A 25,624-nucleotide genomic window follows, 5' to 3' on the forward strand; every position below is an offset into this window, starting at 1 on the left:
GTGGCAGAGAAATTCCTTCTGAAGCCGAACAAACAAACAGGAGCTAACTTGTTTTGCAGATGATCTATAAAGTTAAAATGCAACTGCAAACAGATAAACCCTGTAATTGATTGCTGTGGGAATTAATTTTGAAAATGCATATACATATACATTGCTTGAGAGAATGATAAAAGAATGAACTTCATCAATATTTTCAGCAAAGGTGTTATGGTCAGTTTTGATAGAAGCTGTTTGCCAGGCAGCAACTCTTCATCTCTGTTAGAGAAACTGAGCCAACGTAACATGATCTAAGTTGAAGTTCTTCTGCTGACCTGTAGGTGGCGACACCGAGGGAAACTTTGGATTGAGCGTGACAGGAGTTTTGCGAGTGAAAAAGGACCTGGACCGAGAGGAAATCCCGGTGTACTCTATTATTGTCAAAGCCTCCAGCAACAGGAACTGGACACCACCGAGAGGTCAAAGGTCACAGCGAAACCGCGTTGCGCTTGACCCGAGTCGTGACCCGACCCTACAGGAAGTCCGGATCTACCTCGAAGACATCAACGATCAGCCGCCGAGGTTCACCAAGCTGGAGTACACTGCAGGTACAGGAGCGCCAGCTGTGACTAACACACCGGCTTAGGTGTGAGACTGGTGCAGGTGCATAACGTGATTTTAGTCAAAAATTCATCTCTAACGTTGTATTCGATCTTCAGGTGTAGCAGCAGACGCTAAAGTCGGTTCAGATCTTATTCGGGTTCAAGCCATCGATAACGACATTGGCAACAACAGCCTTGTACTTTATCACATTCTGTCCATCCGTTACATCAAACTGCAGTCGAACGAGTCAGAGGACATCGGCAACGTCTTCATCATCGGTGTGTATGACGTTCTCGCCACAATTTATGGACATTGTGTTTTATTTCTTTCTTTATCATTTGATCAATTATATTATTATATCTCTATTGTTTGTGACTTTTCTTCCATTTTGTCCAGGCGAGACAGATGGTATAATTCGAACGTTCGACCTCTTCACCGCCTATGATCCGGGCTATTTTGTGGTGGAAGTGTTGGCACGTGACCTGGCAGGACACAGTGACGTGGCACTGGTGGGCATCTACATCCTGAGAGACGACCAGAGAGTGAAGCTCATCATCAACGAGATCCCTGAACGTGTCTGGCTCTTCCAGGAGGAGTTTATTAACCTGCTCTCGAACATCACAGGGGCCATAGTCAACATGGATGACGTACAGGTGTCTGTCTATCTGTCTGTCTGTATTTATCTTTCTTTCTTTCTTTCTTTCTTTCTTTCTTTCTTTCTTTCTTTCTTTCTTTCAACCTGAGGCATCACCACCAGTCCTCATTAATTGTTTTCCTCTAACAGTTCCTTGCTTGATCTCTTCCTTGCTTAAATCTTTAAGGGGATCTGCTTCTTCAGTATCTCTTTTCTCTCTTCCAGTTCCATGTGGATAAAAAAGGCAGAGTAAACTTTGCTCAAACCGATGTTCTGATTCACGTGGTCAACAAACAGACCAACCGCATCCTGGACGTGGAGAGGTCAGAATAATACCCCTTATCTGTTTTTACCTGTTCTCGATTTCTCAGTGTACACAAACGAAATATTGAAACTCTCGCTGATTTATGGGTTGCCCGTCACACCCACAGGGTCATTCAGATGATTGACGAGAATAAAGAACAGCTGAGAAATCTGTTCAGGAACTACAACATCCTGGATGTCCAGCCTGCCGTGAGTGGACGAGCCCCTGATGACCTCACTACCCTTCAGGTGAGCGTCCGTGGCATTCAATACAAAGTATGTGAACTGTTTTAAGTACTTCTGTGTACCTGTAACTGTGAAATATGATGTCAAGTGAGTAAGCAAAAACAAATCAAGAAGCAGTAAAAAAAGACTGAAATTATTATGGATAAATATAACTAGAATTGTAAAGAATTGCTCTAAGCCTTCAGTAATAAATCAAAACATCATGGTTTTTTTTTATCTATAGCTAATCTATAGCTAAAACACCCAGCTGAACATACTTTAAAAATAACATTCATATACATGTCTGTTAGAATTTATTAATTTCTGTTTTTTTATTGTTCATTACAGGCATGCACATGGGAAATGGGAAAATGATATTAAATTAAATATTAAATAAAAGAATATTATTAGAAATAATATTAAATATAAAATTATATATATATTGAATATTATAATATTAGTATTGTTATATTATTAGATTTATTATTTTATTGTTGTTATTGTTGTTATTATTATTATTAAAATATAATTGGCTTTGAATTTGTTTTTAAGTCCTAGCTATCCACATCAGGGTCACATTAATTCTAACATTGTCTCTCTCTCTCTCTCTCTCTCTCTCTCTCTCTCTCTCTCTCTCTCTCTCTCTGTGTGTGTGTGTGTGTGTAGATGGCTATAATAATCCTGGCTGTGCTGCTGTTTCTGGCTGCTATGCTGTTTATCTTCATGAACTGGTATTACAGGACAGTGTAAGTCATTTTTAACCCTTACGTCTGTCTCTAACTGCTGTTCTCTAAATCTCAATTGCTTTTAGACATTTATTCATTTATATCTTTACATTTAAAGTATAAATGAAACACATTGCAGTTAGGGGTCTTCCTCAGGGGTCAAACAGGGGTTTCAACTAGAAATCTTCACTAACACTTCACTCGATCGGATTGATGTGAAGTGAATTTCTGCATGACATTATTATTATTGTTGTTGTTGTTATTATTATTATTATTATTATTATTATTATTATTATTATTATTATTATTATTATTGTTGTTGTTATTTCTGTGTATGTTGCATAGTCACAAGAGGAAGCTGAAAGCCATAGTCGCTGGTTCTACAGGTGAGTTCCTAGGAAGTTCTTGTGTGTGTGTGTGTGTGTGTGTGTGTGTGTGCGTGTGTGTGTGCCTGTGTGTGTGTGCCTGTGTGTGTGCCTGTGTGTGTGTGCCTGTGTGTGTGCCTGTGTGTGTGTGTGGTGACTTTTAACAAGCTTTGTTTGTTCTGCATGCTGTCCAGGCAACCAGGGACTGATGGACATCCTCGATATGCCCAACACTAACAAGTACTCGTTTGAGGGGTGAGAGAGATGAGCTGCTCCACCTGATAAGCTCTGGATAAATAAAACACACAAAGACCTTGTTCTTTTTTTAATAACATTTTGCAAATTGGTGGTTATGTAAAGGTACTAGCTGATATATCAGATATCAGATCCTATTGACACAAAAGATGCCAAAGGCCTCATGCTGACACCTTAAGTCGTAAAGATGAAGGTTTTGTATAAGGATATTTTGTAATACTGTAGAACTTTATTCTCTGAGCGTCGTACCGGTTCTAATGTCGTTACTCGCCAAAATAAACAGACTTACACATGAGAGAGAATAAAATCTGACATTTATATGATTACATTTGTGTGTGCTTGTGTGTAGAGCCAACCCTGTATGGCTGGATCCTTTCTGTCGAAACATGGAGCTGGCTGCTCAGGCTGAGCACGAAGACGACCTGCCCGAGAACCTGAGTGACATCGCAGATCTGTGGAACAGCCCAGCTCGAACTCACGTCAGTCTCACGCACGAGCGTGCACGTCCGCTTCATACCAAAACTATGTTTGGTCATTTATAGATTTTAGTCCTCTTTAGCAGACACACACTGTTACATTCAGTTCCTCAATTTCAGTTCCCTACAATACACTGAGTTACCTTTTCTGTGATAGAAACCAGGCCACTGACCATTTAACGGTCAATTCCTCAATTAGAGGTATCATTTTCATTTGATTTGTATTCAACTAACTTAAAAAACATTGAATGAAAAAAAATACATGTACTTAGTCAATAAAAATGTTTTTTTTTTGTTTGTTTGTTGTTTTTTTCAAAAATCTATAATTTAAGTAACAGCAGTGAATATCAAACTACAAAAAGAATTTTTTTTTTAAAGAATAAAGAAAAAAAATTAAGAAAAAAGTATGGTTTTTATTGAAAGAAAACATAAGAAAAAAGAATGATTTTTATTGTAAAAAAAAAAAAGATTTTTATAGAAAGAAAAAGAAAAATTAAGAATGTTTTTCTTCTCCAATCTTTTGAATTTGTTAATTGTGGCTAGCTTCTGCTAAAAATTATTTGACTACGCCGTTAAAGGTATAAAACTGCAATTCATCTGATAGAACGCAGCATTTTTAATCTTAACTGAGCAGGATGAAACATGAAAGGTCTCACACTAATAAATATACCGATTCTGCCCGACTTCTAGGGTACTTTCGGTCGTGAGCCTCAGGCCTCTAAACCAGAGGACGATTGCTACCTCAGAGCTGCCATACAGGAGTATGATAACATTGCCAAGCTGGGACAAATCATGCGTGAGGGACCCATTAAGGTGAGTGCAGACCATCATGTCGTACCTACAGTAATACACATGTTCATGGTCACAGAACTGAATCACCACCCAGACCAGATCTGAAACTGATCCCACTATCTGATCAGGGCTCGCTGCTCAACGTGGTGTTGGATGATTATCTGAGACTCAAAAAGCTCTTTGCCGCACGCCTGGTCACCAAGTCGACCAGCCAAGACCGGTCGTCCATCACGGAGGTGGGAGATAAAGCTGAATCCTCTTCTCCCTCACCACTGCCTGGTGGACTTCCTCTTTTACACACCTGTAGCTCTGATGCACCTTTCTGGACACACGCTGCTAATTATTAAACAATCCTGCTTCATCAATTCAAATCTGAGTGTGTGTCTGTGAAATGTTCAGCACCAAACACTGCTTTCTTACTCCACTGCACTAGAGGGCGATGTCTCACCCTGTTGGCCTTCCTATATGTTTCTATGCTCCTTTATTACTGTCCGTTGTTGTTTCTCAGATCTTGGAAACCCTTCCTGGATCTTTCAGTAAATATATATCTATATTTCTGAATTCACTTTCACAATGTCTGACATTTATTGAACTAAAACCTTGCTGTTTTTCTCCACTGAGTTCGATGTTACAATCTTGTCCTTTTGCAAAACCAATACAGTGATCTGTCACGATTCTTCATTTTTTCAGCCAGTACTTTGATCTCTTCTGTCCAATGTTATTATTCCTCCTCACATATTTCATTTCTTTTCTGTTTAACCTCCTGTATGGTGGCTTAAGTTTTATTGCTAATTCCTCCCTGTCTGTTTTTGTTGGCACTGCTGTTTCTAACATATCTGGATATTTGGTGTTAATTTTCTGCTTTAATTTTAAACTAACACCTCACTGCTTCACTCTACTTCTCTGGAAACCACTCACTTTCTCTTTTCCTGCATACAGGTCATTAACTACTTCCTTCTTGTGTATGACAGAAATATTACAGACACACGAATATGCAAAAATCAAACTATTCCATTTTCCCCGACACGTGTGGTATCACTTACTGCCTTATTTGTTGCTTTTCCTGTTTGCAGCCCAAACATTTCCACTTGTTGATTTACATATTTGAAAATCCTTCCTTCTTTTGTATGACTTAAAATAATGTCAGATCAAAGCAATATCTGTATTAATTAACCATCTTATATCACTTTCAATATCAATCCCTTCACTTTTTTGCTGTATAGGTTTGTAGCCACTTCCTTCTCTTCCTTCACTAATCACAAGACTTTTATAGCTCCTCACTTTTATTCCACTGCACTTGAGCATCGCTGTCGATTTGATCTCAAAAATAATAAAAGAAAATACTCATTTTAGTTTAAAAAATCTCAATTTTCCTGTTTGTTTTTTTTTTTTTTCTCCACAAATCCATCCACTTTCCCCAGCTGGTCCAGAGCGACCTCGACGATGACGACGACGAGCGGATGAGCATCGGAGGACGAGGAACGCTGAGATTCAAGCACAAACACCCCGTGGAGCTGCGCGGCCCAGACGGAGTCCATGTGGTCCATGGCAGCACAGGCACACTATTGACCTCTGACCTCAACAGCTTGCCAGAAGATGACCAACGGGCGCTGGCACGCTCTCTGGAGGCTCTGCACGCAGACGGCACGCTGTATGCCGAGAGAAATGCCCGCACCGAGTCGGCCAAATCCACACCGCTGCACCGCAAGGGAGGCAACTCCCTTTCAGAGAGCCCACTGGAAATCACAGAGCTCTGACTAGCCGAGGCCTCGCTGGTCTGAGAGGAAATGCTGAAAAAGACAGATTCTTGGCCCCCTTCATCGCATCTTCTTTAGGGAAGAAAGTGAGTGGGTATCAGTGGACCTAAAGAGAGAGAATCATGAGTGTGTGTGTGGAGCAGATGAGGTGGGAGCCGTATGGAACAGTATGGACAGTTTGCACAAGTCAAGCCTCAGGAAATATTTATTTATTTATTTATTTATTTATTTATTACAATAAGCACATTAAGGAGGAGCAAAGTGTTCTGAGGACATTTTTACTCACACAGAAAAATGTGTGTTGATCTCTCAGCTCTCTGTTCTGCCTTTTTTTTGGAAATCTTTCAACATTATTTACTTTAAAAGGTTTAACAATTAAAATGGATTGTATGAGATAATATGAGAGGCCAGTTTCCAGAGTTCTTCAAACATTGTTTTTTTCCCCTCCTAGTGATACATGTAAAAGAAAATCCTTAATGTATTTTTTGTTTTTGCTGTGATCAGATCTCTAAGGCTCTGTAAAGCTTATGGCCGAAGATAAAAGACCATGTTTAGGAGAACTGGCTGTCAGGGGACATCGTCACCCAGCGCTGCTGAAGAAGCACACTCATACACTCGTACACTCACAGGGGGTTCACAAAGGATTACCGACCCTCTCAAACCAGCGAAAGGCCGAAATAGGAACTCTAGGTTTCTTTTTTTATGTGTTTGCAAAATACGTTTGATATTTGAAAAAGGAATCGAAAAACGCCTCTATTTGTTTCCCTTGGAGAGAAGAATTGAACAACAGCATCAGCTGTCTTCCCTTGTGAGTCATCACACAGAACATGAATACTAAAAATAATATGAGGAATAAAAAATAAAGAAAAATGAAAAAAAGAGCAGCAAAACAAGAAATCAGCTCCTTCGTGGATGAGTTTTGAGAGGCCTGAACAAAAAGGACAAAAATGAACATCCACAAAAAGTTTCAGTGACTTGTGCTTGAACTGTGACGGACATTGTGAAAAATGAACAGAAGTGAAAATTAAATGTGTGCATTTCTTTTTTTTCCAGAAGTCCCCCCTCCCCCCCCCACAAAACTCTGAGAGGTTTTGTTGTGTAAAAAAAAAAGACGAAAGTTTTAATTCAAACAAAATAATTTTCTAACACTGCCTTTTAAAAAAGAAAGAACAAAGGGTGAAAATGTTTTAAGTTAAATAAGTATTTATTTTCCTTTGAGTTTTGATATATAAAAAATATAACTCATAAAAAATAGATATTTTTTGAAATACCGAAAGCTGAGTGGAAATATGTATATCAGCTGAATATTATTTTCTATATCTGGTTTTATTTTTTATTTTTTAACACTATGTTGTGTGTCTGACATTATTCTTTTTTATATTCTTCTTTATGTAAGATGTAATTTTTTTGTCTTTTCTGTGTTGCATCACCAGCTCAGAGGTGCTAGACGGGAAATTGCTGTCAGATGATCAATAAAAGAAATATGCAGCATTTTTTTCTCCTCTGTTGACTGGGACAGTGAGGAAAACGAACCAAAGCAGACACAAGAGTAATAAAGTCGGGGAATAATACGGGTCAGAATTCCAATCCCTATTGGTCCAGGGATGCAGGATATTACTGTACGCAAGAGGTCTGCTGTCTGAACAATTACCTTACAGGCCTCAAGCTTGGGCACAAATTTGTAGAAACAAACATAAAAATGTTCAGAACAAACAAAGAGAAACAAAAAACTTGATTTCATTTGAAGATGCTTGTTAGATACCTTTAGAGAGAGCCATATTTCTCTTTATTAACTGAATGCAGATTTGGTTGTCAATATTTATGTTTCTTGTTCAGTAAACAATGTGGAAAAAAATCTTGACAGTTGATTAGTTTTTGTAAACCAACATCAAGTAAAACATGAATAATGTCCAGTCCAGAACTGAGACGCAATATCATCATTGTGTGTGTGTGTGTGTGTGTGTGTGTGTGTGTGTGTGTGTGTGTGTGTGTGTGTGTGTGCATGTGTTGGGGGTGTGTTAAAGCATTAGTGGAATGATTTCAGTTTATAGCATTTTAATAATAAATAATGATTAAAAAAAAATCAAGCAGGTTTTCCAGGATATTAAAAAAAATATCTAAATTTCAAACACTGTATGGAGAAACAAGAAGAGTTTTAGGTTTATGAAGTTTATTAAGTTTATAATGTTTAATAAATGCTCTGGATTTTTTTTTATTCTTGTTTATATACCTTTTATTTATTTTATTTTTTTTTCCTTGTGTTGGGAACTTGTGCATGCGCAGATTGTCTCCCGCGCACTTCAACTGTTGCCTTTGGATTAGTAAATAAACACAAGGACGCTTGAGGTAAGATTTTATACTTTTTATTCTCTTCGCTGTCAAGGAAAGTTGTTTAACGGTGATTCGTTTTTAATAGTCGAAGTTCAGTCGGATTTTTATGACTTATATAACGTAACTAACAGAAATAAAGTGCGACGTCAGTGCACTGTTTGAGAGAAGACAACGGTGTGTTTTTTTATTTGTTTTTCTTTTTTAGATTTTAGTTTTTTCATCGAGTTGCATTGTTTTTTAACAGCTTTGGTTGTTTTGTGGTTATTTATTTTAAAGTCGGTTTCTAAGAACATTTATCCACATCTCTTTGTTACTTAAACGCTAATTTTTGTTAGCGTATCTTAATGTCAGGAATTACTGCCATGTTAGTGGCGAAGAGGAAATCGTATGGTTTATGAAAGCTTTAGTTTTACAGTAACTTTATTAACCTGTTAGAGTTGAGAGTCTGAGCTTGAGGTGTGTGTGTTGTCTGTGATATTGAAACAATTTACAGCTGAGTTATATTTCTTTCACTGTGGAGTTTATACATGCAGTAACGGAATGTGCCCACTAGAGGGGGTACATGCAGTAACGGAAAGTGTCCACAAGAGGGAGCGCATGCAGTAACGCAATGTGTCCACAAGAGGGAGCACATGCAGTAACTGAATATGTCCACAAGAGGGAGTACATGCAGTAACTGAATGTGTCCATCAGTTGCGCCGTATTGACATTGATCAGAATAGTCTGCAAAAGGTGCAATAGTCTGTTTAATTTTTATCATGTATTACATATATTTCAGGTTATTTATACAAGTAAAAAGTTTAAAGTTTTAACCTGTGGCTTCAGCACAATGCAGATGGGCTCAAAGAGTTAATAATAATAATAATAATAATAATAATAAAAATAATAATAATAATAATCATAATAATCATAATAAATTGAAATGTCAAATCTACCTACTTAACTGTTTCTGGGGGAAAAAATAAAGCTTTTTTGTGTTTGGTTATGGACTTGAAATTACAGTCTCCCCCTACGCTTCATGCATGGGATGTTGTATAAATTGTAAGCTGTATAATTGGTATAATAAATGTGGCTGTGATGTAGATACACTTGGAGGTTGGATTATATTTATTTATAATCATTAGATGTTTCTAGAAAAAGATTTTCAGGCGACTCAGAACCAAATGTACGGCATGCCAAAGAATGGTTCCTCTTAAGCCTCGTCCTGTACTCACACAGGGATGACGCAAGCATTCTGGCATGTGTGAGACCATGTTAGTTATGGATTAGTTTTGTTTGTTTCATTTTCAGGTTTGAAATGTAGGAAATCAGTTTGGTTCCATTTGTAACTAAGCTACTAGATGGAGTGGATGTTGTTATTGCAACTGAGTTGCTTTTTTAATAATAATAAAATTATTATTTTATTGTATTTTATAGTTATACACAGTGTTAACTAAAAGCACACCATGGCCAAGTTTGTTGTGTGAAGGCCTGTCTGTTTGCAAAAGATTAGATAAAATTGAACTCTCCTGTCATTTTACAGAGCCAAACAACTGCAGATGGGATCTAAGGAGAAGTGCAGATAGCAGAGTAGTATTGATTGATGTAGTTTAAGAGATAAATGAATGTAATGAACGGAACAATGTGAAAGCATCAATGGATTGAATCACTGACAATACAAATGAACAGACCAGACGTCATCCCCAAGTTATGTTTTTACTATACAGTGTTGATCTTTCTTCAACTTTTCCACAGTTTGTAGTGTGGACTTAATTAGACTTATTTGTCAGTTTTCTAGCTTGCTAATAAAACATTTCCTTTTAAATTTCATGATTATACTTATATGTGAATTTATATTGTTCTAAACTCATCAAAGTCCTTAAGCAGCTGAGCTGCTCTGTGTCCTCCTGGGGGCTGAAAAAAGTGTCCCCCAGTATCTGATAAGATAAAGCATGCTTCTCACGTAAAGTAAAGTGTTAATGATGAGTTTAGGGAATAAACACTGTATGATTGTGAGGTCTGTGGCATATTTTATCCATATTGAAAATGACAGTGTTGTTTGCCAATCTAACCTGTTTTCAGTCTTTTATTTTGTAACAAGGTGATAAAGAAATGGCTTGTGATGGTGTCTGTAGGTATGTTGATAAAAATCAAGCTGATTTTATAGCCACAAACAAGAGCATGTGTGTATCTAGGGTTACAAGGCTTTTGGTTGGGGGGAAGCTGACGTTCACCTCTTTTGGTTCTAAGTTGACATTAGAGAAGTCCACATCTACACTTTATTATTATTCACTGTACTTAACATCTTTTACCTTAAAGGATGCAAACACGTTCAACTAAATCAATCGATTTGTACATAAATAATGTACAGTAATATCTATAAGCTATAACCATTTTAAATGGACAGTGATGTAATCATAACTGCTAAAATATTATGTCATATAAACTTATACATTATTTTCAGGATCAACAAATCTTGAAGTTTGTCTGAAGAAGAAGAAGAAGAAGAAGAAGAGGTCAAATGTTTGAAGGATTTGAATGGAATTCTCACTGGGACCAGCAGATAAACTGATTTTTGATTTTAGCTTATTTAATATAAGGTGTATTTAAGTGTTTTAGGCAAAAAAAAAAAAAAATTAATTAGACTTGTAGATGATGACAGTACAGCAATGCTGTCTGAGTAGTGTAATTAAAGCAGCCGTTCCCAACCCTAGTCCTGGAGTACCTCTGTACTCTGTGACTGTGTGCCAACAGGTCAAATCTTGATGTACACTCCCATTGTGCTCACACTTATTCATTATGCACAAACCTTTACACCAGGTGCATTGGGACATGCATTTATAGGAGAATAATAGGCACTGACAGACTGATGGCCTACAACATTATACACCAAGGCTTATTAAACACTTGATTCATAACATTTGCCCAAAGACTCTACAGGTGGTGCAGCAGGCCGGGGCAGTTGGGTCATCTCAGAGTATTTATCAACATGATAATCAACGTTCAAGGCTACAATTGGGTGGGATTTCATGAGAGCCTTTTATTAATACACATTCAAATGTTGGCGTTTAAATATGTAATTTCACACACAAGAAGTGGGTAATTGAGGGAGGTGGTTGGTCATGTAGACAGGCCACTTTAGCCAATCCTTTAGAAAATAAAGCCCCTTAAAAAAAGCAGTGTATCATGTTATCCCTGGTAGTTCAGTGGTTAAGTGAGGTGCCTGGTAATGCAGAGATGTGTAGGTTCAAATCGCAGCGGTTCATTTTGCAGATATAGTGTGTTCTATGCAGGGCATATAAAGTAAAAGATAAAGCCCCTAAAAAAAGCAGGGTAACAAGGCAACCCTGGTAGTTCGGTGGGTAAGTGAGGTGCCTGGTGATGCAGAGATGCACAGGTTCAAATCCCACCTGTTTATTTTGAATAAATTGTGTGTTCTATGCAGGGCATATAAATTAAAAGATAAAGCCCCTAAAAAAAGCAGGGTTGTTTGAAGGTCTTGGTGGCTCAGAGGTCTGAGGGTGAGGTGTGGCCTGTTGCTGCATGGACACACAGGATCGAGACTGGCTAAGGGTGAGCTGTGAAGGTACTGGACCCATGAGGGGCACTAAATCCAGCAAAGAGAGAAACAAGGAGAAAAGCTGGTCTGTCCCAACTGGGGCTCCTGGGGTGGGGAAAGGAGGGGTTATGCTGCTCTGGGCTGTGCATAATATTACCGTTGTACATTTCATTTTTAATACTGTATATATTACTGTTCATGTACATTTCATACACATACTTTTTGCACTATTCTACTATCCTATTGCATAAACAAATATGTATATATACACTAACATGCATACATAATATAGAAACAGTAATACATACAGTATAGTAGATTATATATAGCAATATTACCATATATTATACACAGCCCAGAGCAGCATAACCCCTCTTTTCACCACCCCAGGAGCCCCAGTTGGGACATACCAGCTTTTCTCCTTCTTTCTCTCTTTGCTGGATTTAGTGTCCCTCCTGGGTCCAGTACCTTCACAGCTCACCCTCAATCCTGTGCGTCCCTGCAGTGACAGGCCAAACCTCACCCTCAGACCACTGAGCCACCAGTACCTTCAAACAACCCTGCTTTTTTTAGGGGCTTTATCTTTTAATTTATATGCCCTGCATAGAACACACAATTTATTCAAAATAAACAGGTGGGATTTGAACCTGTGCATCTCTACCCATGCATCACCAGGCACCTCACTTACCCACCAACCTACCAGGGTTCACAGGCTACTGTGCTTTTTTTAGGGGCTTTATCTTTTACTTTATATACCCTGCATAGAACACACAAGGTCTTCAAAATAAATAGCTGGGATTTGAACCCAAGCTTCTCTGCATCACCAGGCACCTCACTTACCCACCAAACTACAAGGGCTGACATGTTACCCTGCTTTTTTTGGGGGCTTTATCTTTTACTTTATATACCATGCATAGAACACACAAGGTCTTCAAAACGTACCTATGCTGAACACTAAGTCTTTCTAAAGTGTGTTTAATCTTTCACTTTATATTACCTACCTACATAGACTAGTGCTCATTAAAAAAACATCAGAGTCAGACCTCAAACTGCAGTTGTCATGCTGTTTACCTGCTCAGTGGATCACCAGTACCTCCAGACAAATCTTGTGGCCCACTGAACCAGCTCTGTTTTACTAACACTTACCCATCACATACCCATGTCTGTACAAATAAATACAGGTTATTGTTGGCATGACTGTAAATGCACACCTTCACCACCGCCACTGCTGTGTGAAGTAACAGGGTTAAGTCTCACTTAAAAAATACTCGAAATCCAGGCACTGTGGTTTTAAAGAGCAACCATAATCTCCATAAATATATAAGTCTACACCACCACCAGAGTAGGGCAGTGGTAGTGCTGCTGCCTCAGGACAATAGGGCTTGGGGTTTGATCCTCAGATCAGTTTAGGGTGCTGTTAGAGTGTATATATTTACTCCTCAATTTGAAGGAGTATCATATCATATTTGAAGGAATATAATCTGCCATTATAGAAAATTAATCTATACTTTCTGGCCAATCCGATACAAGAATTTGCTAAATTCACAGTAGCAAACAAAACAAGGTACAAATGAAGAGTCCTGTGCTGTAAAATGGGGGAAATGGGCAGTGTTCAAAAAGCAAGCATTAATTTGATGAGTTAAAATGATGGAAACTATTATTTTCTATCTAAATTAATAAATAATTATGTGAATTCAATTCGTTTTTTATTTATGAACCTGCTTTTAACTATGTACGTTTTCATGGAGCAGCTTTTACAGACATCAGGATATATAGATATAGATTTATCCCTTATGAGCAAGACAGAGGGGGGAAAAAATAAAGGAAAAACTCTTTTTGAGGAAAATTTGAAATTAACTCATCCTCTTCTGCGTCCCACAAGAAAAGGGAAATGTAAACCATAATTCATCATAATAAACTTCAGGATTTATTCAGAAATCATTATTACAAATTAGGATTGTGACTGAGTCTCGCCAGCAGGTGGCAGTCTAACTTTAGAGTTGCATAATAGCCCTAGCAAAAACTTGTACTGAAGGAAAAACTTTCATGTTACAATCAAATTCATAATCTGACTTCCTTCTAAAATGTTATTTACCCCGTGTGATGGTCGATGACCACATCGAAAACACATTTTCCGTCAGCTCGTTCACGGATGTTTATCCTGTTTGATGGTGAGAGTGTTGTAATCAGGTGGTGCTAAGGGTGCAGGATGCTTTCATCAGAGAGTGATGCACAATCCCGGCTGTACCTGTGCAGATACAAATCAATGGCATGTTGTGTATAATGCCTCATTGTTCTGCCTGACTGCCCCCGGTACCCTCATGCCCATCAAAGTACTTCCACGTGATGACATCATATCCCTCTGCCCAAATCGAACGTCCAATCTGAGAGAGAAGCGGCACAAATGAACCGTGTGAGGTCTGTTTAGGTCCAGAGACGTGCCTGTAACCACACACACATACCCTCAGCATTGCATACACAACCATCACACACGTGTATGGAGATAAATACAAAAAAAAAAAAAAATGCATTAAAAAAAAAAAAACAATATATCCTTCTCCTCCTCGCTTTTTACCAAACAGAAGCTTGTTTTGCTTTTAATCTTAAAGACTGACCTTTATCAGTCACATTTCGCCTGGTTCCGGCCCTCCTTCCCAAAACAAGCAAACAACACAAATGCCAAACAAAGACCTCAAAGAAACAGCAACTTTGTCTCATCGTTCTTTCAGAGGCTCGGAAACTTCAGAACGATAAGCTCGTAGCAGTGTTGGTGAAATACACCACGGATAATGACCAGAGGAAAAAAAACTAACAATAAACAAACAGGATATGTGGGATGGTTTTATAAAAGGTTAGCAGGCAGTTGTCATTGGTGTGGCATCCAGCTGTGAATGAGAAGAAGATTTGTTGTGTAACGAGGAAGAATTCACGTGTAGGCATTCACCCTCGCCCACTGCGTGAAAGAAACCGGGATCTGATAAGCTATAGAGTCGCTTTCAAGAGGAATTATTCCACAGGAGTGTGTCTGAGTGTCTCTAGAAGACAGAAGAAGTGTGCATAAGAATAGAAATAAATAGGTGAATGAGAAGGGTGTGTTTTAGCATGGTTTCATGTGCACTTTATCAGGAGGGAATTCCCATGCAGGTCGTCTGATTGAGCTTCAGAGCGTCTTTTGGCAACACAAGCCCAGAGATATGAGATTTCACAGATCAAAGCCCACCTTTCTTCTGTCTTTATCTGAAAACAAAGCTCGACCCAGTGTTCCCCACATTCTTCTGCATTTTTCAGAATCCGGTGGTTGAGTCAGCGTCGTCTTTGCCGTTTCCCTCGCGCGTGGTGTTCCTCAAAATAAGAGAAAAGAAGTATGGATCATGTGGGACGACTGATTTATTGTGGATACAGTGGAGTCACGAACTTGTCTTTTTTGCTATAACATGCTGTTATAGGGACATAATCACAACTTGGTGCCATAGGGTCCAGAAAGAAGCAGAGTTACTGTTACCAACCCAAAGACACCTTGCTCGTTAGAAACGTAAATCTACATCCTGTTTTCTCTCCAGCTGCTTACGGACAATGGTTATTATTACAAATGCTACACACCAAATTTGATCGCTGGTCTCCAACAACAACTAATAAAAACTCACAACTCAGGCTTCATGGGCCGAACCTAAGAACTAACATCTCCCAAAGAACATGCCGATAAGTGAATCAGCTACTTCTACATTACTCCTAAGGGTGAACACGTGTGTGTGTGTGTGTGTGTGTGTGTGTGTGTGTGTGTGTGTGTGTGTGTGTGTGTGTGTGTGTGTGTGTGTGTGTGTGTGTGTGTGTGTGTGTGTGTGTGTGTGTGTGTGTGTGTGTGTGTGTCAGCAACAAATTGGTGTCTCATCCAGGGTGTGTCCCCATTTGACATCCAGTGTAAACCAAGACCGCAAAAAAGTGCTTAAAGTGCCATGAATGAATAAAATCTCTCTCACACACACACACACACACACACACACACAATTTATTATAATTTTTTTATAACATTAAAATAAAGATAATTTTTAGATATCTCCTGGTTCCTCCTACTGCCTCAGAATTGCTTGAATTAATGACAAACGTCAGTCCGAAATATCCCGTTTCAACCGTGCCCATTGTTTATGGATCCACTGTACTGTGGTTGCTACGTAGCAAGTTTTTTTTTTTTCCTTCTCAAAATTATGGGATGTAATTGAACAAATACTAAAACACAACAGGAACTGCACTTAATTAATAATAAGATGTCTGATGCTGTTCCACAGTGGAGAAGAATAACGAGAAGCAGGGGCACTACAGAGTGGAGAATTTATTACAGCACAAAATAAAATGAAAATAAACTCACTTTCTATTCTCTGTCATGTCTCTGTGATGTCATGTGCGGCGTCTCTGTGATGTCATGTGCGGCGTCTCACCTCCTCGACAGAGATGTTTCAGCTTTGATTGTGAATCAGATGGGATTGGGGTTGTTACTTTATCAGGCACGTGAGAGACGTGTTAAAAATGAAAGCCATCCGTTTGAAGCTGTGATCTGTGCTCTAATCTGAGTGTAGACGTTTCTATACATTTGAAAGTTAATAAAAAAAAGAAAAATCCTGATCATCAACTGTATACAAGCAGCTCTGTTGAAAAGTTCAGAAGTACAAGAAAACAGTGGACCCCCACACACATACACACACACACACACACACACACCCCCCACTTTAAACCACATGAGACAAAAGCCAAAGCCTCGCTGATGCATTGGTGAGATGTCTACACCAGTCCACATGTGTGGATGTGTGTGTATGTTTGACAGTGGTATAAACAGAGGAAAAACGTAGGCAGGGTTTTTATGCCTAAAGCAGAATGATGAACAGATGGCCTGTCTGAACATGTTATGAAAGTGCTGCAGATATGATTATTCATCTTCCTTTGTGTTTTTTTTTTTTTTTTTTTTTTAAATCGACTTCAGTTGTGCAAGAGCCACGATGAACCATAAACCATAAATATTAAAACTAAAATAAAAAGTTCTGAAGGTAATAGCATGGAAATAATGCTAATGGTAATAGCAGGGAAATAATGTTTAAAAATCTTAACAGATGTTAATGAACTGCTTTTTGACAAAGATCATGTTGCAAAGCTTCTGCCCGGGTATAGCTGAAAAGAAATGCATGTTAGTTCAGTGAAATATAAAAGGTTTTAAACATTTTTAACAATCTGGACATTTTAAAATAAACCTCAACCAATACTCTTTATAACATGTAGATTAGTTGAACAGATTCACCAACTGACAACTTTATCCAAGCTGAAATGTTAATATACATGGACAATAATTATATATAACCTTTTCCTTTCTTTGACTGTTTGACCTGGTCATGCTTCCAGGAAGTTGTCTTCATGACAGGAAGTGAAGTAGAATTACTGCGTGTCTGTAAAACATACACCGAACACGTCGAAATTGTGAAGAATATTACAGCAAAATAACATGGAAATGAGTTTTTTGTATTTGATATGATGTAGTTTATAACAGTTAGCTAAAGATTTGTGAAGCATTTGTGTCTTTCTCAGAGTCCAGTTTTTGATCTGTGAAAGAAATTTCACTTTTTGTTAGGACCAGCCTTTAAAGTGTTTTACCTTTACTGCTGGTTGAGATGTTCGCTTTCACGTCGGGAAAATCTCACCTTTCGCCCTTTTACACACGCACGAATGGTAACACTGGGGTGTTAAGCATGACTAGGCTCTTTGAATCTAAAATCAAACACAGATAGTGAACATACAGAACATTATATTGTACACTTCTGCTGGTCAAACAGCACATCCATACCTGAAAACAGGAGACAATTAAAAGACCATTTAAAGGTGTTTTCTCTCTTCTGTTCGATTGGGAGAGACGCTCGCATTCCCTGTCTGCTACAGATAACATGACAGCACTCAGATTTGAAAATGCAAAACCCAAAGTCTTTTTCCAGAATGTTTAAGCCTTTTATGCACCGTGTCCATTAGTCAGTTTAAATCTGAAGTCCCATTTAAAAAAAAAAAGGTTTATAGGTTTAAACACTCCTTCATTAAGATTTGCCTCCAGTTGGACTGCTCATAAATTACACAGCAGGTATGACGCTTATCTCCTTATTTATGTGTTTGTCTTCTTTATACACTCAGCCATTTCATGAGGCTCTGGTGTATTTTTTAAGCCTACAGATGTGCAGCATTCATGATTGAGGAGGAAAAAGAGAATAAGTTCAGCAGTCAGTGTGAAAGGCCCCATTTAGCCTTGACAAACTAAGTTTTAAGGGCGAGTGTAAAAACGTCAAAGCCCATAGAGCATCAAGTTCTCCTAGTCAGACTCGAATGCCCTGTATTCAGCTTGGACCGTTTCAATCCAACCAAGGTCTTTTGACCCGACGAGAGTTCACATTTATTAGTCGAGAGAGCCGTGGCTCCTTTGGAGTGCGTGAAACGTTGGTCCAACTCAAATTCCACCCGTTGCCATCGTAAAAGAGTCACCTAATTAACGTTAATCCGTTTTTGATGGCTGAATGTTCCCACTCTGACCACACTGGCGGGGTCTATGTGAGCTTGACTTGGAGCCATCTGCTAAAAAAGAGAGGGGGGTTTAACAGACAGAGAGAGCGAGAGAGAGAGAACAAGAGAGAGACAAAGACACAGAGATAAGTAAAAAACAGACATGCATTTCTATGGTCCAGAAAACAGGTGGAAAAAGGCTACCGTACAGGTATATTATATGTTATATGTTTATATATATATATAAAGACGTGTCTACTGTTCCTTATTCTAATGGTGTTACTTAAGGTTGAATTTTCCCTTTAACCACAAAGCCACTGAAAATGCTCATTTTCCCCCCATGATGTTGTTTGTCGCTAACATAACGAGCGGGTGAAAACTAACCTCCTGAGTGAAAGCTAACCTAGTGAGTGAAAGCTAATCTCTAGAGCAGAAGCTAAACAAATAAGCAAAGGTATCCACAGGCAGTGGTGTCAACTCCATTGTGTTTAGCTCTGATTGTTTGGAATAGCAGGCTGTGAAAGACAGACAGACAGATCATAAGTTCCTGCCATCTAAACATCTAAACCAGCACATGAAGGTGTTTTAAAGATTTTTCTTAACTTTGTGGTTGTGGTTTGAAGTTAAGACGTTTCCCTCTCGCGCTCTCCGGTGCCTGCGCTCCAGGCCTCCAGGTGTGGATGTTTTTATTATGCATTTGCTAAAGCTCCTGAAGTTTCCTAGCTAGGGGCAGGAGCACCTGCATGCATGTGATCAAACACACACACACACGTGTTTCTGAGGTGCTATAGGGCAGTCTTGTTTTTTTTTGGAGTCAATGGTCCATGACAGAACATCAATCCAACACAGTTAGCTTTGGACATCAATACAGATGTCATACAAAATTATGTTGTTTACTCATCAAAACAAGAGAAAGTAGAAATTTTGAAACGCCACCGTCATAATTTCGGGGTTTATCCCACATGCTGATAAAACATAAAAGAACCTTCACCACAGCATGGGCGAGCCAAGATAATAATCTAAGTAGGACAGTACAAAGTGTCCTGGACCTTTCAGTGCATCTGTTCCCAAGATATTTATTAATCAATTGAAAGAGAAAGTCGTTATAGTTTCAAATGCATCCAAAATGCGAGTGGGATCAAACAGTGAAGTCTGCATCTTTCTGTACTTTGATTTTTATGCTAAAGCAACAAGTCAGATCAAACACAAATAAAATTCACCAGATGGAAAAAGAGGAAAGGAAATCGGGGCATGAACGTGGTGTACTGAGTGGAATATCCAATGTTTTTTTAAATGATGGTTCATCGTTCAGAACCTTTCTTTCACCACCATCATCAATACAATAACTGAGGAATTATCTGGAAGATTGGTATTCAGCCATCAAAAGCAGTTCCTGAAGAGAAACTATGCCTCTTAATCTGTTCTGGTGACCCAATGCTTTATTAATAGACCTGATCTTGACTTTTCTTTTCATTTGTCACCCATTTGTGTTCAATTTCCCAAGACAGCTTCAAACAGAGGTAGACTGAACAACCAACTTCGAGAGCAGCCAGTGAAATTACCATCAATATTGCTGTAATGAAGCCAGTCAAGTCTAACAGCTGAAGATTTATGTATCTTAATTGGTGCTCTTCTACTTGTTAAGTCCAACAATTAACCTTCTGTACGGATGAACGCAGATCAGCGAAGCAGCTTCACATCGAACTGACAGCACAAACACGGCTGGACACTGATTAGAACCACCCAAGAGTTACTCTGCCTCATTTCACTGCTTTCAATCTCTCTCTCACACACACACACACACACACACACACACACACACACACACACACACACACAGTAAAATAACTTTAGTGGATTGTGTTTATGCCTGAAGAATGTCTGGCCCCTTTGAGCAGCTTTTTTTTTTTTTTTTTGGTTATTTTATTTGTTTCCTTTTTGTGAGTTGAGTCTGCCAGCAAGAGCCACTAAAAATGATTGACTTAAATGAAAAGTCCACCGTTAAACATAATAAATATATTTATATTGAAATATTTGTGATGTGTTTAGGGATTTTGGTGCTAATTTGTTGTTTTGTTAAAGTTAGGAAGATATTAAAGCATTTAAAGTTGGGTTTAACAGGACTCTCACCTCATAAAAAAAAAAGAGCAAGAGCTTAATGTCTTAATGTCTTCTAGTTCACCGTATTCTTTACTATGCCGTTGCACTGTGTAATGACAGAGACTATTAGCTTAACAGCTGAAGCTTTGAATCCTGATCTGTTTGAGCAGTTACTGTACAGATTAGGTGAGAAACCGCTAACAGAAGCAATCTCAGTGGCATCAAAATCACCAGGTATCCCACTGAGAAATGTTGGAAATCAGTGACCAAAGTAGATATTTGGTAAAATGCACCAACATGCCAATTAAAATATCAAATCTCTCTTCAGAATTTTTGTTTGTTGTTTGTTTCAATTGGCAAGCGAATTGAATTAAGTACAAAAAGTCACCATTAAATTCTGAATTGTACAAATGAGTAGAATCTGATCAAACAAGTTAGACCAAGACCTTAGACTCCAGAGACAGATTTGTTTTGAGGCATTTATTTATTTATTTATTTTAAACCACACTACAGCTAACCAACATCCACCTTGAGTAGCCTTCTGTTGGCAGATCTCGAGAATTACTCTGAACTAAAAGACATATTAAAACCACGTTTTATTTTTACCCCAGAATGGTGAACACATGGACTTTAAGCCAATACAAATGCCATGACATCAAACTCACCACTAGCCTTTACACTCAACTTTACATTCCCTTCTCATTGGGCTGACACATATTCAACAGCATGGTCATTTTCATTGCATTTATCTATAACCAAACTGCTGACTACAGGGAACTTCTGCACTCAATAACTATTTGTCTCAACTTGCCCAAACCTGAGAACTCTCCTAGTTCAGAGAAAGTTTCAAAGATCGAGACTGTTGTGTTTTGTTCAAACCAAGACATCATTAAATGACTAGGAGGAGCCTGGGGGACATTTGAAGATTGTTTACTGCTCCACTCCTACTTCTATGTTTAGAAATAATTCAATTGATTTTGGAACAAGTGATTTAATAGTTTATTGGGAAAGTATAGAAGTACAGGGCCCCCATAAATAGGGTCTAGAATTGCCCATGATTGATGAGGAGGCAGGGGCATGGCATTATTTACTGAGTCATTTGGCTGGAGAGTAGAACTTAATTGAGTGGTTAAACGCAAGGATGTGTGGCTAGACATGATTAGGTGCTGAGTACTCACTTAATGTGCGGCCAAGAACCTGAAAAGAATGAGATGGAAAAAATCTCAAGAAAGAGGAAAATGTTAGCGAGAGAAATGATGATGAGGAGGAGTGGCGGTGATGGGTTCAGCCCAGAATAATTTTTTTTCTTGCCTTTTCCATGCATGACGCAGGTTGTACTTGCTGCAGCAGTATAGTGCTCTACAGTACAAAGCTGACCACAAAAACCAAGCCTGAAAGCCAGACCTAAACACTCTCTACGGTGTGGTTCAAACAAAGCAAGCTGTAGAGCAGTAGACATTATTAACACAATCTAGTTTCATTATAAGTTGAAGACAAACACACTTAATTCTTCATGGTGGTTGGTATTTCTTATAGACTCAGGTCTTGTTGGCATTAGGAATATTTGTAGGAAATCTCACAAGTTGACTTTCTTGGATTTCATTTCCATGTGTTTTCCCAATCTGAGTCAACAAGAAGTCTTATAAATAAATGATGAGGTGGGGTATTAGCACACACGTACTTGATCTGTTTATACAAGCTGGATTATGCCATGCTGGACAGACATTACAGTTACGTTGACACCGTGGTAAAAGTTTACTTTGCATGTATAAGCAAGATCCATACGGCAATACAGAAAAGCAACTTCTGGTATACATCCATTTTCATGAGAGCAGATGCGCTAATCAAAGCATGGATTTATGGCTTGTTGAGGGTGATTGATCTTATTACCCACAGAACACAGCTCTCTGAACACTAATTGAGTCATAATTTACCGTCTGTGAGTATGCAAACCATATTTTCGCTCACAATATCAGCCTTGTTTGGTCTGATGACTTTTGTTCTTGAGCCAGGGAGAGCAGCCCGATCATCTGGCTAACATACACCTCGGAGGAGAAAAAAAAAAAACATCAGCATTTCCGTTTCTATAGTCCTGGTTTATGTACGGCCCCTTAGAAGAGATGATGGACGTGCTTGGGCTTTTATGTTCTGTTAATAACCTGCATGAAAAATCTCCAGTTGGTGTGCTTTGCAACACTTTATCATAGAATTTACAATCCCTGACAGCTAGACACAACATTATTTACACCAACTGCAGAGAAAAAGGTCACACGGTCATGAATGCATGAAGACAAGCTGTAGTGTTCCACAAAACGAACAGAGTATCTAGTGTGAAAGGGATCGAGGCCTGATAGAATCTCCCCCATGTTCTCGAATCTCCTACGCATTTGAGGAAACGAAGCAGATTCTTGTGAGGTCTAGCCCTGTAGAGATTTCATTCATGGCTGTGTTGATTCTGTGCTATCAGACCCACATGGCTGTGTGATAAGACATGGGTATCTGGACTGTATAAACTCTCTGTGATCTCAGGTAGCGTCTCTCAGGGATGCCAAGCTGTGGCGCAGGTGCCAAACGTCCATTCCGTGAACGATGGCGCGAGGTCTGTTAGTTCATTTGTCGTCTTGTAAATTGCCTTCAAATACACTGACCCCTTTTGAGGAAGCTGATTTTAGAGATTAGCGCTCTGTGAGAAAAGACAAAATCATGACCATTCATGCCAAGAACTAAATTCACCATCAGGTAATTTATGGCCAGTCCAGAATGGACAATAGTAAGAATTAATAATTACTCTTGTGATTAAAACATCCGATGTCTTTAAATAAATAAATATCTGGTATAATTGTTTATTGTACTTCCAGTGCCATGCCAGCTTCAATGGCTAATATCATTGCGAGATCAAGGTAGGTAAAGTGAGATATTTTAGTAGTTCTTATAGGATTACAACAATATAACCTTTCAGTATTTTAACTAACAACAGCAACTATCTGAGGTCCATCATTTTAATACTTAATAAAAAGTCCAAGATTTTCTTTGGTGGGATATTTTTGAAGTCTCCTGCATACATATTTTGAGTAAATACACTGTCTAGTGATGTTAAGATCACAATGATCCATAAATATATGTTTAACGGCCATTCTTTTGGTGTGTTTAGTATTTGCGTCCGTTTAAATGCTTTATCACGGGCACTAACCTAAGCCTGGTGGGATAATAGCTAGCAATTGGTGTGGACAGGTATATATTCAATATTCTAAATTGCAAATTTTAAGCATTTAAAAATCAAACCTTTACATTCATGCACTTTACCATACAAAACACAACTCACATTCATCTCTTCACTCACATCTTTCCACATCTTTGCCCCGGATTTCTGGTATAGGCTTCGGATCCACTGTGAACCTGCAAATAATGCACATAATAAACTTACTATAACTAACTAATAAAATAACTGTTTAATAAATGTGTCTGGCTATAGGTTATAGGTATAGGTCTCAATGGCTATATGTTAAAGAATAATCATTATAATTAAAGTGTTAAAAAGACTTTTTAAGAGATTAAGATTCTTGGATTTGACCTGAGAGTCGAAATCACCATTTTACAGCCAAGTATTCTTTAGTAACTGGTACCTCAGGGCAAAGTTTTGAAAAAAATTTATTTACTTGAGGCACATGAGGCATCTGTCTGCAGAACAAACAGCATGGAAAACTATGGGCTCTTCAATATCTCCACAGCTACATCTACTAAAGCCTGTTCAGACGTTCATAACAATAACAGTACCTGCTGCAGGGTGTTGGTGAGCTCAGTGAGCACCACTGTTCTGGATTAGAAGATTAGTTTAAGCTTCCATATATTCTTTCCTCTTGGGGGTCAGCACTCAGATTGATCATCTTTATTTTGTATATATCTGGTGGAACACATGTTGGATGTGTTTCTCCCTGAGATGTCACTGAAAGATGCCCACCTCAACCATGTACGCTTGCAAATAAATAGTTCCTTACCATGCTCCTTACCATGCTTATTTCCAGTCATGGTGATGGATTTGAGCCATTCTCTGTCATTTTGTTGACATATTTGTAGGGAAAAGCTGTCCAAAGTCACGTCCTGCACGTCACCCACACCCATGTCCTTAATTTTCACATTCGTTTAAACTGGATTGAAGTGGTTGGGTTCATGCAAGTTTATCATAACTAATGATCTGATAAATAACTTTTATTCCTTAAAAATAATCAAATCCATTTGGGAGTTCTCTGTTATCTGTTAATAAATGAGTTCTAATACAAACTCATCTGTCTAACACATTTGCATACACTCTTTGTCGTGCCCTTATTATGCCCCGTTTAGCCTAAAGAGGGAAATCTGGGAATACGTATTGTTTTTCTGCAACTTTTCATGAATGAAGGTCATTCTTGGGACAGCACAAAGATGCAGTCTGACAAGGTACTTCAAAATGAAGCCTCTGTCAGGGATAGTGTTAATGCATCTGAGGTGTAATTATGTGGTTTGTTTGACTATTATCATGTCGCGCTTTATCACAAAAGGGAATTTCTGGAAGCGTATTTGAAGTGCAGCGAGAAAAGAGATATCCGTCTCCACATCTCCTCCACAAGACATTCGCCCTTTTCGAAGGAAAAACGCACTGGAATAAATCATTCCGAATGTCATTTGTAGGAAGATGATTTGGCCGACAGAATGAGGTCATACACCAGAGTTTATTCAAGAACTGTTTAAACTTTTGAACTGTTTATTCAAGCTATTGTAGAGTTGCTATGTGACACAAAGTTTGTTTATTGTCAATGTGCAATCCAGGTCCAGCAAACCTGAACCATGCAACACCTTCATGATAGAGTTCAGGACCCCATGGTGCAGAGAGGTGTCACACAACATTAATCAACTGTGATTTACTTTAAGAGGATTACTTACTGTACATGCAGAGATTCAAAGACAACAGTATGATCACTGATAGAAAGTGAGTAATGGCCCGAAGATGGCCCACACTTACAACTTTATCTGGCCCACATACCACCG

The 25,624-nt window shown here is 38.5% G+C and overlaps 1 protein-coding gene across 4 annotated transcripts in view; it reads left to right on the forward strand.

Moving 5' to 3' along the window:
- cdh23 (cadherin-related 23) overlaps positions 1 to 7,604 on the forward strand; it is a 37,270-nt gene extending 29,666 nt beyond the window's left edge. Inside the window, exons 25-37 of one of the 4 annotated variants that reach the window (XR_009648571.1) lie at positions 318 to 584; positions 696 to 857; positions 976 to 1,232; positions 1,439 to 1,536; positions 1,645 to 1,765; positions 2,408 to 2,487; positions 2,812 to 2,852; positions 3,026 to 3,086; positions 3,436 to 3,565; positions 4,253 to 4,375; positions 4,483 to 4,590; positions 5,776 to 6,919; positions 7,545 to 7,604. Coding sequence is in view for 1 of the 4 variants with exons in the window: in XM_060871789.1 (XP_060727772.1) it covers positions 318 to 584; positions 696 to 857; positions 976 to 1,232; positions 1,439 to 1,536; positions 1,645 to 1,765; positions 2,408 to 2,487; positions 2,812 to 2,852; positions 3,026 to 3,086; positions 3,436 to 3,565; positions 4,253 to 4,375; positions 4,483 to 4,590; positions 5,776 to 6,111 (1,784 nt within the window). In the remaining 3 variants the exon portion in view is untranslated. Of the gene's footprint in view, positions 1 to 317; positions 585 to 695; positions 858 to 975; positions 1,233 to 1,438; positions 1,537 to 1,644; positions 1,766 to 2,407; positions 2,488 to 2,811; positions 2,853 to 3,025; positions 3,087 to 3,435; positions 3,566 to 4,252; positions 4,376 to 4,482; positions 4,591 to 5,775 lie in introns of all 4 variants that reach the window. The other 3 variants (XR_009648573.1, XR_009648572.1, XM_060871789.1) reach the window with 3 other exon arrangements.
- The last annotated feature ends 18,020 nt before the right edge of the window (positions 7,605 to 25,624 follow it).

The sequence above is a fragment of the Tachysurus vachellii genome, chromosome 6 (genome assembly GCF_030014155.1).
Source record: "Tachysurus vachellii isolate PV-2020 chromosome 6, HZAU_Pvac_v1, whole genome shotgun sequence".
NCBI lineage: Eukaryota > Metazoa > Chordata > Actinopteri > Siluriformes > Bagridae > Tachysurus > Tachysurus vachellii.